A 17,358-nucleotide genomic window follows, 5' to 3' on the forward strand; every position below is an offset into this window, starting at 1 on the left:
AGTTGACGTCTGATGCTCCATGCGGGGGAGGTGCCCATCCAGAGGTTACACAGGTACATTGGCATATATAAACACACCAGTAATAGCAAGATCTCCTTGGTATACAATGTATTGATGTCTCAGAAGCCGGTTATTTTGTGTGGAACCATAAGCTGGCTGCGACATTTGCAGGGATACCTAGGTAAGTAGTTGCTGTCCTCCACCATATAGATCTCCAAGATCACCTGAGGGCACGAATAGGGTTTTCCCAATGCTCTTCAGCTTTGACTGACCACCCTTTCCCCACAGAGTCCTTCAGCTATTTAATTCAATGACTATCCTGTGCCACCTAGGCGATAGCAAAATAAAAACTTGTTCACAATTTGTAGTTCTGTGTCTGGAGGTGCTGGTCACACAAAGTAGGTTGAGACCTATCTAGTCTCATACGAAGACATCAATGGTGTAAAACAATTTTTCCATGTGGTACAAAGATCAAAGCTTTATAGTAAAGCGTTTACCTAATGCTGGCTTTTTAGCCTGAGTCCTATCTGGCTGCTGCGGGAAGTGCTGGAAATTCCTAGACCGATCTGAAAGTGGCGATGAGATATCTGTTGCTGACCACCCGCATGCCTTGCACCGGTTCAAGTATTGCAACTTCAAACTTCTGAGGCTGGATGTCAATAGCCGCTCATCCATCGATGTCGACATTCATCTCTCGACGTCATGTGGATTTCTGATTTCTGCACATATGCCGAAATGACCAATTTGTGAACTCCTCCACATCCTGGGTATGTTCTCTTGATGCTTGCCTTCGCTCAATCGATTTCTGGATATCCCCAATTTTTAAGGCTCCGCGAGTTATGATTCCGTAACGTGATCGGCTGTCATCTCAACATTCTGACTAGTCCACTCAATCCAAGTCGACGACTACACCGTCAGGTGTCAGTATCCTTTCCACTCCGTACGAGCTCCTCCTCAAGGAGAGGCTCGAAGCTTCTCAATATATTTCATCTCACCCGGTATTCCATAACCAAGCACCGTTCCGCTGGTTATCATATTGTTAAAATTGACACCTTTACCTGGTTATGCCACTTGCTCATCTCCGGAATGAGTTAGCTTCTTGAAACGCTGCCTTCAGAGAAGCTATTTCGAGACACAGAAACCCCATTGCTCTACATTGGCTTTCTGTACCAGCTCAAATCTCCTATTATCCTAGATACCTACGAAAAGCTGTTGTTGAGCACGGTTTTAGGTGCGGGAAGTTCGATATCCCTCGGTGTAGCTTCCTTTCCTTTTTGGGAAACTCATTGCGACGATAATGTAGTCCCGTGACGATAAGAACCCGAGGTCAAAAAAAAAGGCGCCAGTTGAGAACTTCAGCAAGGCGCTGAACACCTGTTAATCATGGAAACAAAACGAGGTCCAAGTGCCAGCTCAAGGCGCAGGCATATCATATGCCGGCTGCGCAGATGATCGACGATCAGATGAGGCTCTCCGCCCGTCTTCACATGCAAGCGGAGATCGGCCGTCGGCGAGACCGAGTCCCGTGACCTCCGCGGCTGCGGACAAACGATGGCGCGGGCGTACCTCGGCTCGCGTGCAGCACGTCGAGTCTGCATACAAAAAGGCCGACGGGCCTGCTGAACCTGAGTCTTCCACGGCCATAGAGCTCTTTTTCATTTATATCACTCCGGTCTCTGCGTTTCCTGTCATTGCATTCCTTGTACGACCCGAGTACAGACATATATACCCCCCTCCCGCCATGTCTCAAGGTAAATATCGCCGCCCTACGTCATCGGAAGTGAAGGAAGGTTAACACGTTAACCGTTCTCCAGCACAACAACGCCTCTCCCAGGTGGCCTCCCACTTCGGCGCAGGAGGCAAGAAAGGTGTGTCTGCGCTTCTGGAGAAGCATCCCGATGACATCGTGGTCACCTGCGCCCTGCGGACCGCCATCACCAAGGGTGGACGCGGAGGCTTCAAGGACACTGCCGCGGCGGACCTGCTGGCCGGTGCCTTCAAGGGCGTCATCGAGAGGAGCGGTATCGATCCGAAGCTTGTCGAGGACATTGCTGTCGGCTCTGTCCTTCCTCCCGGTGGTGGTGCCACCGAGTTCCGTGCCGCAGCGCTGGTTGCAGGCTTCCCAGAGACTACCGCTGTCAGGGCCCTGAACCGACAATGCTCCAGTGGACTGCAGTCGATCGTCGACATTGCCAATGCGATCAAGGCCGGTGTCATCGATGTGGGTATCGGCGCGGGCGTCGAGAGCATGAGCCTGCAGTATGGGTACGTGGTTCCTGCCTTGCGTTCCTTGTCGTTTACTTTCAAGCAAGAAGGGTGAAGAGTTAACACCTTCCAGCCCCGGCGCAGTCACTGAATTCTCCGAGCTGCTCGAGAACCACATGGAAGCGGCCAACTGCAAAGTCCCCATGGGTGTCCTCTCCGAGCAGATGGCCAAGGACCGCAACATCACCCGCGCGGAGCAGGACGCCTTCGCCGCTTCGTCGTACCAGAAGGCCTTCAAGGCCCAGAAGGAGGGCTTCTTCAACGAGGAGATCGTCCCTCTCGAAGTGAAATTCACCGACCCCAAAACGAACGAGGAGAAGACCATCACCGTCAAGGCGGACGACGGCATCCGCACCGGCATCACCCCCGAATCGCTCAGCAAGATCCGCCCGGCCTTCGCCAAGGACGGCACCATCCACGCCGGAAACGCATCCCAAGTCTCTGACGGTGCGGCCGCCGTGCTGCTTATGAAGCGTTCGACCGCCGAGCGTCTGGGTCAGAAGATCCTCGGCAAATACGTCACGGCCAGTGTGGTCGGCGTCAAACCCTTGCTCATGGGCATCGGGCCCTGGAAGGCCATTCCCGTCGCGCTGGAGAAGGCTGGCATCTCCAAGGAAGATGTCGACATCTACGAGATCAACGAAGCCTTCGCCTCGCAGTGCGTGTGGTGCATCAAGGAGCTGGGCATCCCCTTTGAGAAGGTTAACCCGAAGGGTGGTGCTATCGCCTTTGGACACCCACTCGGCTGCACGGGCTCGAGGCAGGTTAGCACGCTGCTGACGGAGCTGAAGCGGACGAACAAGAAGATCGGAGTGACCAGTATGTGTGTGGGTACTGGTATGGGTATGGCTGCCGTCTGGGTTGCGGAGTAAACGCATCTATAATTTTTGAATTTTCTCTTTCCATTTCCAAGAGTGGGGTAATGTTTTTCTTTTCCTTTTGTATACAAGTGCTCAGCTAGATACCTGTCTATCATGAAAATGAACTTTTGAATAATGCAGTCATCTGTCATCATCCGTATAGTGATCCGTTCGACAATATGATTTCTAGCGGCTACCATGGTCCTTTTTGCTCGTTCCGAGTCTGGCAGTTTCCTAAGATTATCGAAAATGTACCAGCAAATAGACGCCCATGGGACATAATAAAAGATATAATTCCAGAAACTCATGAAACCGGGAGAGTTCCAATATATCCAGTTTGAAAACATTTATCAAAATTCGTCCAAAAAAATAAATCATAAAACATATTCTATTCACAACATTTCATATCAGACAAGACGAAGATGGGGATATCTCAATCAATCAAATCTACATCTTACTCCTGTGCTTCTTGAACGCCTCGGACACGGTCGAGCCCTTCTCGACGTCTTCCTTGGCCCTGTCGTCCTGAGACGTAAGCTTGGGCATCAGGGCGAGGACGTCGTCGAGGAGGTCCCGCGGGATGGCCACGACGCCTTCCAGCGGGTCGCAGAAGATGATGTCGCCCTGTGGTAAACCTAGTCAGGCAGCCATGCTTTCGGGATATTTCGGTTTTTAATTCTGGAAGATGGGTGGAAACTCACAGGCGACACGGTGACGCCCCCGAAGGAGACAGGCACGTTGCGGGCTCCGGGCTTTGCCTCCGCGTTGGTGCCGACGGTGGAGGTTCCGCGGGCGAAGACCTGTTAAATGTCAGTTTTCCGTTGAATTTCTTGTGGATTGAAGGCGGAATTTCAAGATAGGAAATATAGTGTCGAAGATACTGGACCAAGACGTGGAGTAACCGCAGACGATGAGGTTTCCACAGCACAAGCAATGCATCTACATACCGGCAACTTCGACCCATGCAACTCAGACAGATCCCTCACTCTGCCATTAACAACGGCCCCCTTGACGCCGAGATACTTCATCCTCGCAGCCATGATGCCGCCCAGAACGGCGCAGAACTGCCCGGCGGGCTGCTCTATGACAGCGATGGTGCCAGGCTCCGCCCAGTCGACCCAGTGCTTGCCTGCGGGGAAGCCATGCTTCTCCTCTGGCAGACCTTCGGGCGGCGGAGACTGGTCCTGCTCCTTGGGGATGAATTTGAATGTCGATGCGGGCGCGATTATCTTCGGCTGCCCTTCCTTTCGACCGATGAATGGGGAGAAGGGGACTGGTTACGTTGATCAGAAACTGGACATTGTAATGCCTTTTTGCAAGAAAATAGAATAAAAAAGACAGTCCTTTAACCATCGAAAAGGAAGATCTCACCAATGTCGGCAAGATAGCCCGCGTGTGCGGTGCTGCCTTTCGGCACCTTCTGCAGCTTCAGCAGGGCGTCCGACACCTAGTATGTGACGTTAATATTTTTCCCCCTACGAAAATATTCATCATTTTCAAAAATAATTATAACTCACATCGCACGCCGAAAACTCCTGCAGCGCGTTAAGTTTCTCTTCAATCGTGGCCGACATGATGCGCCTCGTCTGCACCAAGGAAAGTGACGATGATGCTGCTGATACAACCGGAGCGGAGACCGGCCTAAGTCTAGTACTTTGCCCGCGGAGAAGGAGAGGCGAGGAGTTTAATAAAGCCAAGGAGCGAGTCGCAGACGGGAAAGAAGAAATAATACAACGGCCCAAGGGAAGTCCCTGCAGAAATCCCATTGATTAGATGTTTCTTGAATTTTGACGTCCCAAGGTCCCTAGACAACTGCATATATGGGGACGACGTTGCGTTGCGTCGGCGAACACGTTCGCAGCCTGTTTCCGTCGACGCAGCAGATCCATGTCGTGGTCGACTCGCAACGCAGCTCGTTTTTCTTTCCACTCCGAACTTCGGCATTGTTTTAGAACTCCATTTCGCTCACCATGCGACAACCGGATATTGACTCTCTAGGAGCTCATCACCCAGCCATGGTCCGCTTGATCCCTCAAAGCTCGGGGCGCAGGTACCACCCGTAACTATGGCCATTAATTCCGTCCTGAAAGGCGGGGCCTTGCGGGGAAGATCTTAGGAGCTGGAGCTTTGCTACGTGAGATAACGGAGTATTGGACATCTGTTACGGAGCAGCAAAAAAGTCGCCTACCCCAATATCCACTTACAAACAAAAACAACGTTCTTTATTGAGACGACCAATTCCGATAATCACAACAGATCCCCATCACCCACAACACTTCACAATGATACCTCAACCACCCACCTACACCCGCTCCCAACTCACGCAGTACCTCAAACGGATCCGATACCACGAACAACCCGCCGGCGACGATGGCGAATCACGCCTCCAACACCTGGAGCGATCCATCCGGCAGGACCCCCTGGCCGCCCTCTCAGAACTGCAGAGGCGCCATCTGAACACGATCCCCTTCGGGAGCACGGTGCTGCACTACTCGCCGCACCAAACCATCACGCTGCACCCGGAGACGCTGTTCCACAAGCTGGTCGAGCGCAAGCTGGATGGGTAATGGAGAATAGTGGGCTGTTTTACATCGTGCTGAGGTCGCTGGGGTTCGAGGTGTACACGACGGGCGGGAGGGTAACGAGGGTGGGGGGTTGGTGGATGATGGGTGTTATGGTGGGTTGTAGGTATACAATTTTTTTTGTGCAATTGAACTGGCTACTGCTTATTTGAGGGTGGACGATGTTCAGCTCGAGTGGAGGAGCAAAAGAGCTAACGAGATGCTGAAAAAGCAATCATATGGTCCTTATCGTGACCATTGGCGAGAACAAATACATGGTGCGTCAAAGAAAGAAGATACTCTGCAGCTGAGCTCCGTTACTGAGATAGATATCAGGTCGACGTTGGCTTCGGCCCTCTATGTGCTACGCGCCCCTTATTGCTCAAGGAGGACGGGATCATAGCATCCATCTTCCCCGCAGAGATGCGGCTGGTCAAAGACAGCATCTCCGAGTTTATAGACAAGAGCCAGAAGGTCTGGATCTACCAAGTGCGGTTCAGCCCCGAAAGCGCATGGCTACCCGGGTACTGTTTCTCGGAGGTCGAGTTCCTACCGCAGGACTTTGCGATCATGAACCTCAACACGAGCACGAGCCGGTCCAGCTTCTTCACATACAAGGTCATCGCCGTGAGGATGATCCTGAATGAGGAAGAGGACGACACTGTAGGGCAGTATGTTCTTTCCGAGAACCAGGTCAAAAGGCGAATCAATGGGAATACGGAGATCCTTGAAACGTTGCAGACTGAGACAGACAGGGTCAACGCTTTGGCAAAGTGGTTTGATATGCATCTCCGCCCGGAAGAAGTCCAGGCGATCCGGGGTATGGTGTCAGAGATAACAAAGGCTTAGACTCAGCGCGCTGGTTATCGGGCAAATAGAACAACTAGTTTCTAGAACTCTATGCGCATCTGCGAAAAGCAAAGACAACACTGACACTGAACAGAAGGGAGTATCATGTCTAGTAAATTCTCTTCTCGAGCTGCGATACTGTTAGCACTGGGAAATGAGAAAGATGGACTGATTATTCGTACCCTCCACGCGTTGCTGACTTCGAATCCCTTCGGGGCTTCGGCATTGCCCGACTGTCCTCTTAATTTTCCTGTGATGCGCAGGTCTCGCTCCATCACTGTTTCCATGGTTAGTCTCGTCTGTTGGAGTAGCTTTCAGCCACGATCACGACCACATACTTTGCTGTGCACGAGTTAGCCAATGAGAACGGAAGAATATAGATTTCGAAGTAGATAACATACCCTGTCCCAAGCATCCAAGTTCCATCTCGCTTTCTTGCCGTCATTTGCGTAGTACTTGACGATGGAGAGGCCAGCTCCGGTAACGCCAAACATCTGGTATGAGGATAAGCGACGGTCGGGGTAACAAAACGGCTGGGACTTACACCAATGATGATCCCATAGGGGATCAGAGCCTCGAAGGGGACACCCATGTTGAAATGTGAATCTGGACGGTAACAGGAAGCGAGAACAAGGCCTCGACGTGGTGCAGAGAGGCTCAATGGGCTGCTGCCGAGAGTTGTGAGGGGAGGCTTGGGGAGCGATGGTGGAGGTCTGGGGAGACTGGGTCGCTGGGCCCGGGGGCGGCGCCCGGGGAGCGCGCACAGGCAGTAGTCGCCACAACGGGTTTAGCGCACTCGGGACTTGGCGTGATCAGTCAGCAGCATCCAACGACCTCACCAGAACGAGAAGGGGGTTCGGCGCAGCGCAGCGCTTTCGACAGTGAATGAACGATCCGACGGCTCTGCTGTCGCTTCTTTACGTGTCAAGGTATGTCATCTCGCGAGGCCTGGGGTCGTGTCTCTTTTTGCGACATCGTCTCCCCCGGCAACGCGCATTGTTTGCGATCCCTCGAGACTCTTTAGCAACGCTCAACTGACGCTGAGATCTTCCTAGATAGCTACTTCTCTGCGCCTTAAAGGAGGTCGCGGACGCGTTCTCTGGCGCTACTTGCCCTTTATACGACCAGTATATCCCTGCTCTCGCCTGCGTTCCCGATGCTAGCCTCACCCGACTCCAGATGAGGGCCTTCTTCTAACGGGGAGCCTGGATAGTCTGCTGTTAAGAGGATCTACAAGGCGCCTAGTGGTTCATTGATACGTTCAATCTGGCGACGGCGATAACATATACCATGGCGGCGACCGTGCCGGCCACCGAAGATGATACCAAGGTGAACCCGCAGCCGGACGTGGTCGACAGCGACCAGGATGCTGAGGGGGAGGAAGATACGGATCTGTACCAGATGGACCAGCAACTCCAGGATGCTGTGCACAAATCAGTTTCGTGTGAGCAATCTGATGAAGAGGAGGCTGCGGAGGTAGAGGCGGGACAAGAGGCCAAGGGCGAGGAACAGCAAGGAAATGACAAAGATGAAGGGGTCGAGCTGCCTGATGCTGAAGAAGATGACGCGGAGGCGGTTGGCGCTGTGAAACTGCCCGAAGGCGAAGCAAACTCGGACAGCGAAGATGGCGAGGCGGACGCGCCTTTCGAGAACGAAAGCAACGAAGACAATGGCAAATCGGAACCTGATTCGAGCAGCGACGAGTCAGATGCTGAGGAAGAGGAATGGGAAGCTGAAAGCAATGATCATGAGGATGTGGATGCTGAGAAGTCAGGTCGAGGAAATTGCATGTGAGTGACGGTCTTGCAATCCGATCGAGGGCATGCATGCTGATTGACCGGTAGATTCTGCGGCCAAGATGAGGAACACGATCCCAGCGAGGAGTTTGAAGAGTACTTGACCTGTGCTGTTTGTGGTGACCATTGTAAGTTGTTTGGCGGGCCGAAAAGCTTAGCCTCCCCGGATTTTCGGCGATCTTAGCTAACCCGGCAACCCGACAGCCCATCGGCAGTGCGCACGGGAACAAAATGCCCTGAGCGAGGCTGACGGTACGAAGAAATATCACCCCATGTTTGCTGTTTCCAAGCGCATGTGCTGACAGGCGGAGCAGATGCGGAAAAATGGCGGTGTCCTACCTGTGTGCAGAACAAGCTTGAGCCGGATCCTGTGCAGGATACGGCAGCTCGACGAAGGTCAGGGACACATAACATCGCAAAAGAATTGTTACCTGCGCATAGTGGAGCGCAGAGGCCAGATTCACATTCCATCTTCAACACGCTCATCCTCGATGAGGACCTGATGGATGGCACGCGGTCTCTGCGGAAGAGAAAGGCGTCTTCTGTCGAGGCGGAAGAACACATGCCTGTTCTCCGCAAGCGACAGAGACGGACGCCGTCCGACCGTGCTCCTGCCGTGTCTGAGGCTCCCGATGAGCCTGCGGACTCTGGAGTTCGGACTCGCGCGCGGCGCACTCGAAGAGCTGACAAGGAGCACTGTCGCGTCGTGCAGAAGCAGCTCGGGAGGCTCGTCCTCGCGTTCCGTCTGGACCAGCTCAAGATGTCGAGGATCCTCAGCTCTCGTCCCAGACCGCAGAACAGAAGACGAAGACCTCCAAAGCCCCCGCCGGTCCCCGAAGAACCCCCGTCTCACTTTGCGCCTATTACTCCTGCACCCTACATGTCCTCCTTCTACTCCTTCCACGACCGTGAGAATGACGAATTGAAATCGAAGCCCTATGGCGGCATTCTGTCAGAAGCCGATGCGGATACCTCGAGGACTCTGCCTACCCAAGCTGATCGAGACAAGTTCGAGCTTGCTCGACAGAAGGCAGAAGAGGCGTGGCAGAAGAAAGTCAGGGAGGCCGAGAACGAGGGCGACACCGGGCATCGCGCGTCGCAGAAGGTGTCGGGCCCTCCGAGCAAGATCAAGTGCATCAACTTCGGGGGCTACGAGATCGAGACCTGGTATGCTGCACCGTATCCCGAAGAGTACAGTCGCAACAGGGTGCTCTACATCTGCGAATTTTGCCTCAAGTATATGAACTCCGACTTTGTCGCATGGCGTCACAAGCTCAAATGCCCTGTGAAGCACCCTCCGGGCGACGAAATCTACCGCGACGGCTCGATTTCCATCTTCGAGGTGGACGGACGGAAAAACCCGGTATACTGCCAGAACCTCTGCCTCCTCGCAAAGCTGTTCTTGGGTTCAAAAACCCTCTACTACGACGTGGAACCATTCTTGTTCTACGTTATGACTGAGTGCGATGAGTTTGGGTGCCACTTCGTCGGGTACTTCAGTAAAGAAAAGAGACCCGGCTCGTCCAACAATGTCTCGTGTATCCTGACTCTGCCAATCCACCAACGCAAAGGCTATGGCAATCTCCTCATCGACTTTTCCTATCTTCTTACCCGCGTGGAGAAGAAGACAGGATCTCCCGAGAAACCTCTTTCCGACATGGGTCTCGTGTCATATCGCAATTATTGGAGGCTCGTGCTCTCCTACCAACTCCGCAACCAAAAGACTCCCGTCAGCATTGAAGAGCTCTCACAGCGCACTGGCATGACACCCGATGACATTGTCTCTGGTCTTGAGGGTCTACGTGCGCTCGTGCGGGATCCAGTCACAAAGACTTATGCTCTGCGTCTTAATTACGAGTACTTCGAAGAATACATCCGGAACTGGGAGGCCAAGGGGTATGTGAAGCTCAATCCTGACGCCCTAGTCTGGACACCGTATGTCATGGGTCGCAACAATCAATCACACTATGACCGAGCTCCGCTGCATACTGTTGCTCCACGAGACGATCCAGATGAAGATGAGGCGGATGGTGCAAAGACGAAAGTCGAGGACGAAAGCCAGTCTGGCAAGGCGACATTGACAGATCGGAATGGGGACGTGAATGGTGACCTTTCGACGGCAGCTGGAGATGGCAATTCTGAAGGGCTACCGTATGAGCCGGCTGGGCCCCCTTCGACGACTGGCCTGTCGTTTGACGCTGCTTCCCAGAACCGAACAAACGGTACGCCCTACTCTTCAACTCCCGGAAGAGCCAGCACTCCTCCGATTCCCAATCCCGCCGCCGGCATACCACCCACCAGATTCGAGATTTACCCGCCCATTCAACCACCGCCAAAAAGACGTCCGGGTCGTCCTTTTGGTAGGCCGTCGTTCAGCAGAGTCGCAAACACTCCAACAGCTCCTCGAACGAGTAGTCGCAACACTCCCAGGAGAGCAACTGCGGCAACCCCTACAGCCAATCCACCGACTGTGAGACGAGGAAGGAGCGCGAAGCTTACAGACCCCTTCCTTGCAGTTGACTCTCCGACTGCGAACGGCACTGCAAACGGGAAAGATCCAGAGCACACGGTGGAAGAAGAGGCCGTTACAGATGCTCCGGAAGAGCAGGATGTTGAGGCGGCCCCAGAAGTGAAGGTAAAAGACTCGGATGAGACTGGGAATGCAGATGAAAAGAGTTTGCCCAATGGTGTCGCCAAAGCAGCTGACGCGGTGGAGAACGGAGACACGAAGACTCCTGATATCGCTCCCTCTACACCGTCGAAGCGCAAGAGCTTCGAGGGAGACAGAAAGCCAACAACTAGGTCTTCCGACAAGAAGCCCTTTGGGACTATAGAGAAGATCGAAGTTGTCATTCCCGCTCCATCAAGCGGCAAGGGCAAGAGCAACAGCAACGGTCATGAGAGCGACGCCGACGCTGAAGGGGAGATCGATGACGATGTTGACGCCCATGGTGACGTGGTCATGAAAGAGGAATAAAACTTCATGTAAAGGTAAATGAGTTGCACGAATCCGGCATTATTATTTTACTTATTACAGGGAGTATCACCGGAGGGATGGATTCGAGGACGGAAAGCATGCAGCATCTTATTTGTTTTTTCTTTGAGACAGGGTCGAGCAATGAGGGAAAGGAAAGGAGTTCTATGGGTCTCATGTATTAATTGTTTTTCTTCTTCTTTCATATCGTGAGGTGTTACCTCCTGCTTTGGGACATATTCCATTGGCCGCTGTTGGAGGGCTTCTAGCGATTTTTTGCTTTTACTTCTTTTTTTCCCACTCTTCTGTTTCTGTTCCATTCTATCCCTTTATGTGCTGTAGCCAAGTGCTCTTTGCATTATTTCTTTTTTTTTTTCCTTCTCCCTCTTCTTTTTCTCACCGTTTCCTTTCATCGGGGAACGCCGAGTGGTGTGAAAAACCCGAGAGCATTCATCGTCAGCATTGATCGATGCATCGAGAAATCATACATAATCCTCATCCAGATGTCATGGTTTATTCTTTTATTTTTCTTTTTTTCTTCTTTCGGAATTTTTTGTCATGCTGCATTCCTGAGTTGAATGTATTTTATCCGTCTATATTATCTATCTATACCTGGTGGCTACCTGATTCTATTCTATAACTATCTGTCCAGTTAAGGTTGAATTTGCGCGTTTCCCTCTATCGTCAATAGGTATTTCTGGTGATGAAAATGAAGACTTTTGTTATTATTTATTCATTTAAAGCTACCTGGCTAGACACTGACCAAGGGAGAGAGATTACGGGTTGGTTTGCTCACCGTGAAGCTATAGACTATTGCTGTAGCAATATAAATAAATGAACGCTGAATAGAAAAGAGCTTGTTTCTCACTTCATTTTGGTTCAATACTAGATTTTAGCCTTGATCTGGATATAGGTTCTGGCCTCCTACACCACACTATGATGCCTCAGTACGCTGTGTCATGTGTCCTAGGCAGGTATCGGTCTACCGGCTTCGCTCAATCGACTGGCTGGAATCTAGAGTATTCTCCCCCGCAGCTAAGGACATGGCTAGCCGTTGCGCAGTTAGAAAAAAAAGGTGGGGAAAACGAGAGGAAATTGTGTTAACATCAAGAGCCTGTTTCTGCTCTGCTCTTTTCTGCCGGCAGATCAGATATCAGATTGTCTGGTTTTCATCTCCATCTCCAAACTCTGAACTGATTATAGACTTTTTTTTTCTCTCGAGTGTCGGTACTTGAATGAAGGAATGTATTATGCTGATGTGGTATACCTCTTTTTTATTAATATATAGACACCTTAAGCATCAAAGACGGAATACACACTAGTCTGTGCCTTTAAAAAAGAAATGACAGTTATTGTAGCCTTTTGATTTTATCTCTTCATGATGCATGTCTGATTTATCACGGCATCATTAAAGAGTCACCATCGTGAGGTATTTTCTGTCGCGTTCGAAGAACCCTTTGGGTTGTTGAGCACGAACGATGGTCCCTTGTCTGGAAGTAGCAAACAAGTTCGGAAGCGGGAAGCAATAGCGGTACGCTGGACCCAGACCAGAGCCATGGAGGGGTTAATTGGGCGATAAGGGGGGGAGAGAGAGGTTCGGGGATCTCATCTCGTCTTGCAAGATGGGGTCGAGTGCTTTTTATTTAACTCATCCCGGATCTCTCTCTGAATCTGAGCTGGCCACTATAATGTAGTCCATGACATATGTACCTTGCACGATTCTAGGGATAATAAAGTCCATGAATGGAATTCTGCTATAGGGTAAGTAAGTAAAAATGGCTGTTGTAGGATTATATTCGTCAGCGGCAGCTTTTCTTTCCGGGTTGCTGGTGGTCATCAGTCATCACATCGGTTTTGTGGGTTGGTGAAGACGGATGCTCGATCTCAGATGCCAACGCGTCGGCGTGTGATTCGGGTAAAAAAATCAGAAGGTCGATCAATCAAGGCTGTTTCTGTTTCTTCTGCTTGCCGATGATCAGCAGTATCATATCAGTTAGAGATGAGTGGAGAGCAAGACCCTTAAACTTTGAAGATTACAGTTAGCCCCAGGGGGTGTTAGGGCCCCAGTGCTCCCTAACGTGGAAAGTTTCAGGGTTTTGATTTTCAGGGCCATTCCCCTTCTGGTTATACCGTGGACGCTGGGACGGTCGTTTATCGGCCATTATTGGCTGGGTTGGATCTCTCGCTTTTTTCTTTTCCCCAGACATTATTGATCCCGTATTCCGTTACCGTACCCGCTTTTTGCAAGGTGCTTTCCAAGGCTAGGGGACTTAATTCTATTGATTTTTTTTCTCTCTTCCCTCAGATTTCAGGGATCAACAAGAAATAATAATCTAATTTCACGCGCTTCATATTAATGCACTTAGGTAAAGAGGTACCTACCTAAGCATAGCAGCATAGCTATGTAGAGCCTAGCTACCTAAAGTACTCAGGTACTCCGTAGATCAGAGTTAGGTTTTGCAAAGGCAAGTCACTAAACACCGAAGTCAAAAATTTTAACATTTTGGCAGGGGCCCGGGCAGCGGGTGCCTATCCGAAAGAAGGCATTGGTGAGAGCGTTTGCCGGAGTTCCGAGATCCGCGTGACGATCATGACTGGAATAGTGTGAATGAGCAAGTTGAAAACTCCGTTTCTTGGCAAGAATAATCAAGACCGTTTTTATTTGTGCGGAGCAGTATAGGATGGAGCCAAGGGTCAAGGAAGGGGAAGGGAAGGGTAAGAAGGAGGCGTGGAGTCTTAGTCCTGGATGCAGCAAGTGATGCACAGTACTATAGCTTGTGTGTGTGTGTGTGTGTGTAACCAGCAATTATTAGATCTTGCGGTGAGTATTAAGCGACAATAAGAAAAGGGACGGAAAGGGAAGAAAAATTTAGCATATTAGACGCTGTCGCATACGGAGGACTCACAGAGATCGCAAAAACGAAGATGCAGCAAGCATGCTTGGTCCACTAGCCTTGGTCGTAAGTCCATCCTTGTGACTTAAGATTAGTTGGTTGTAGCATTTCTACAAGGTATGGAGAGCATCCAGAATGGAGCACGGAGTTGCTTCGTGTCATGCCGTAGTAGCGTGGACCTAAACGAAGGAGAAAAAAAGTGATAGATCTAAAAACGCGGAACTGTGTTCCGTAAGTATTTTAGCCCGACTCTCCTGGACTTGTGGTGCTGTGCATGCGCAGTGTGCAGCCAATCTGCAGCGGCTAATCGAGCTGTGGCTACCTAGCTAACAAAGCTAAGGTCCGGACCTGTGGGCTGCAGGGAGTCGGGACCGGGGTTTGTTCCCCTTTCTCGTATGATAGAGGTTGCAAGAATATCTGTTGCAGGTGAGTGCACGGCGGGTGGCAACGCAACCTTCGGTCCGACTCTGGGGATGAAGGGGATTCGAGTAGAGATGATCATGGTATGACTTTCTATTCATGGATCTCAGACTTGAGGTCGTAGGAGAACGGGGAAGAGGGAAAAAGAAGAAGAAAAAGAAAAGGACTAGCTACCTAGCTGCGCGCATGAGGCGTCCGTAGTCCGCCATTATTCTGCAGCTTTTGTTGGTCTAAAATTCTTCGAATGGCTTCTGGAGCGATCTTTCTAGGATCCCGTTGATTTTTTTTGCTGGCTGATATTTTTTTTTATTTTTATTTTATTTTTTTGCTGATAGTTCTGCGGGTCTAGAATATAGGTTCCAAAGGTTCCAAGAAACTTTTTTTCATTACCTGTTCCAACCACGGTCTCCCACATCTATTTTGCTTCATGTTGCTGATATTCTTATATGTTTTCTTTTCATATCCATCGATTTGGAAGGTGGCTGGCGGATTCGCTCGGTATATACTTCTCTTTTAGGTTGTTGCGAGTGTACTTTTGGTGCAGAGACCAGTGGAATGAACACATCACCAAAAAGGAAAATACAGAGTTGATGCTCATCTCAATGTGTATTCCCGTGATTGATTCCTTGGCACGAGCGCTCTATAGGTATTTTTTTATACCGACAGTATTATGCGCCACGCTTGCAAGGGCTGCCTGCCTCTGGGATGTCTCAAAGGAATACAGGTTGTCTAGGAACCGTCAAAATTAGTCTCATCAACTGATCGGATCGAAAGAGTAAAGCCACCTTGTTTCTATTATGACGTGTAGGCTCTACAATTGCTGTTTCAGATCGCGGATAGGAAATCTTCCAGATCTAATCGAAATACCCATGCTTGAGGTTAGTATCCACGTAGAGCAAGGAAGAAAAGCACTTTCTGGAGTCTAGACCTGGCGGAGAAGTATTACACGCGACTCGAGAGTCGACAAGGTCACGGAACCGGTGCAATAGAAGACACGAAACAAGATGCAGATAGGTTTACACTGTCAAAGGGTACGGTAAATAAGATATGGCCCATTTGGTGCTAGATAGCAGCCGTAGAGAATGACAAATGGCGTAGAGAGTTTGTCGGAATATAATTTTCATCCTTGCACAGCAGAACAGGGCAGCTGCTTGTGGCGCATTAGGGTTGGTCTTCTGACATACGAAACCAAGATCTGTTCAATGCTCAATCCGCTTCCTCGGATTCTCTCAGCATGGCTAGAACCTAAGTGGTGTCAACTTGCAGCGGCCATGTTCGTGCAGAACCGACATCATAGTATCGAGAGCCAACCGCGGGTGTTGGCTCCTTGAAACTAGCATTTTCCTGGATGCTTAGTTTGGATTGTGCATCGGAGATTTTTCGAAATAGCGGAGCATATCTGCTTGTCCGATCCTACATGTTAGTTCCAGATCCTGCGGATACTCAGGCCAAGTGGTCAAGGGATCTGCCCCGGAATTTGGATCCATAAGATCAGGCGCCACTCAGTGCGCACTGTTGAGCAAGCGCGGATCAGAAGGCGGCATGACCAGTGATGAGCATAACAGCAACACTGGCCAAGACTTTCAGACTGTGATTCGGCGACCATTTGTCATCTGTGATTGAAAGGGGATAGAAGCAAAGTGATAGGGGGTCCGGTTCACCTAGGCCTTGCGAAAAGGCCGCCCCTTGCCAAAAGCCGACAATTCCGGAAGAGAGATCATCGTGCGTGGCTCCACGGTGTACAGGAGTAGCGAGGCCCATATTTTTTGCCCTTTTTCACCTTTGAAGCGACTCCTCGAGTAGAACAATGGTGCCTGATCATCCAAAGGTGTCCCACAGCGCTGCAACATTATCACATGTTCTTCAATGATCCCTGGTGATTTGCATTGCCTTCAAGGAATATGGCGTTGCAAGGATTTCAACCTTGAAGCGAATATCAACCCGCAGTGGTGGTTTAAAGTAGCGCGAGGTTTAGGAAAATTCTCATGCGTCTACGCCACTACAACGTGGCAGGAGCTCACTCCATCGCATGCCTTCTGACAAGAAGTCAGGGTGCGGACGGGCAACTGATGTCTAGCTGACGGAACACAGGGCTTTCGAACATGTGAGAAGGACTGCTTCTCCAATTGCCCATACACAGCTCAGCCTCCTAACGCCAGACTCCGCCGTCGCCTGCTGTGCTGCAAGGAATGGCTGGGCTCATGACGCACTCGTAATTATGAAATAGCCGTCACTCATCGTCTGGGGAGAGCCCCAACGGTTCCATGACCGGAATTCAATCAGGGCCGGCGTATTACTCGGCGATTAATCGAGCGCGATCCGGAGCTTTGAGCTCATACCGCCCTTGCGTTGTTCTTCATCGCAACTCTCCAGCCAGCTCCAATACCATTCCCAGCCCTTGGAAATCGATAAACACCGTAACGCGATCGTGGAGCAGAACTGCAGCGCTGGAGCAACACTGGATTAGCGTGCGATTCTTTTCTCGGCAGGTAGGTACCTTCGCATATCGGACATAAGTCTCTATTCTTGTGGCCAATTTCAACTCAGCTTTTCTGGATGGACGCTCCCAGCCCATGCTGTAAGACCGGGAACGAGAGGAATATGCAAGTAACGCGCGAGCCTATCCGGTAAGGTGCAGCAGTCGCCTTCTAGGTTCCAGGATCAACATGCATCTGTGATGCATAGAGTACTAAGCAGACACGGCGATATTGGAGAGCCCTTGTCGCCCGCGCGCGCGCA

At 50.8% G+C, this 17,358-nt stretch overlaps 5 protein-coding genes across 5 annotated transcripts; 3 read left to right on the top strand and 2 right to left on the bottom strand.

Moving 5' to 3' along the window:
* Nucleotides 1-1,741: 1,741 nt before the first annotated feature.
* VTN00DRAFT_10255 (uncharacterized protein) lies at nt 1,742-3,137 on the top strand (the record flags this gene model as incomplete). The annotated part of the gene is made up of 3 exons (XM_069426891.1): nt 1,742-1,751; nt 1,815-2,265; nt 2,339-3,137. The coding sequence occupies 3 exons, from the start codon at nt 1,742-1,744 to the stop codon at nt 3,135-3,137; spliced, it is 1,260 nt and encodes a 419-aa protein (XP_069284017.1).
* Nucleotides 3,138-3,572: 435 nt separating this feature from the next.
* Nucleotides 3,573-4,699, bottom strand: VTN00DRAFT_10256 (uncharacterized protein; the record flags this gene model as incomplete). The annotated part of the gene is made up of 5 exons (XM_069426892.1): nt 3,573-3,749; nt 3,827-3,925; nt 4,073-4,398; nt 4,497-4,572; nt 4,643-4,699. 5 exons carry the CDS (start codon nt 4,697-4,699, stop codon nt 3,573-3,575), a joined length of 735 nt encoding a protein of 244 aa, XP_069284018.1.
* Nucleotides 4,700-5,407: 708 nt separating this feature from the next.
* Nucleotides 5,408-6,535, top strand: VTN00DRAFT_10257 (uncharacterized protein; the record flags this gene model as incomplete). Its single annotated transcript, XM_069426893.1, has 3 exons — nt 5,408-5,688; nt 5,919-5,964; nt 6,023-6,535. 3 exons carry the CDS (start codon nt 5,408-5,410, stop codon nt 6,533-6,535), a joined length of 840 nt encoding a protein of 279 aa, XP_069284019.1.
* Nucleotides 6,536-6,644: 109 nt separating this feature from the next.
* On the bottom strand, nt 6,645-7,127 carry VTN00DRAFT_10258 (uncharacterized protein; the record flags this gene model as incomplete). The annotated part of the gene is made up of 4 exons (XM_069426894.1): nt 6,645-6,665; nt 6,718-6,834; nt 6,937-7,029; nt 7,080-7,127. 4 exons carry the CDS (start codon nt 7,125-7,127, stop codon nt 6,645-6,647), a joined length of 279 nt encoding a protein of 92 aa, XP_069284020.1.
* Nucleotides 7,128-7,825: 698 nt separating this feature from the next.
* On the top strand, nt 7,826-11,308 carry VTN00DRAFT_10259 (uncharacterized protein; the record flags this gene model as incomplete). The annotated part of the gene is made up of 4 exons (XM_069426895.1): nt 7,826-8,325; nt 8,380-8,459; nt 8,536-8,583; nt 8,646-11,308. The coding sequence occupies 4 exons, from the start codon at nt 7,826-7,828 to the stop codon at nt 11,306-11,308; spliced, it is 3,291 nt and encodes a 1,096-aa protein (XP_069284021.1).
* Nucleotides 11,309-17,358: the final 6,050 nt, after the last annotated feature.

The sequence above is a fragment of the Thermoascus crustaceus genome (genome assembly GCF_041956765.1).
Source record: "Thermoascus crustaceus strain CBS 181.67 unplaced genomic scaffold VTN00scaffold_9, whole genome shotgun sequence".
Lineage (NCBI taxonomy): Eukaryota > Fungi > Ascomycota > Eurotiomycetes > Eurotiales > Thermoascaceae > Thermoascus > Thermoascus crustaceus.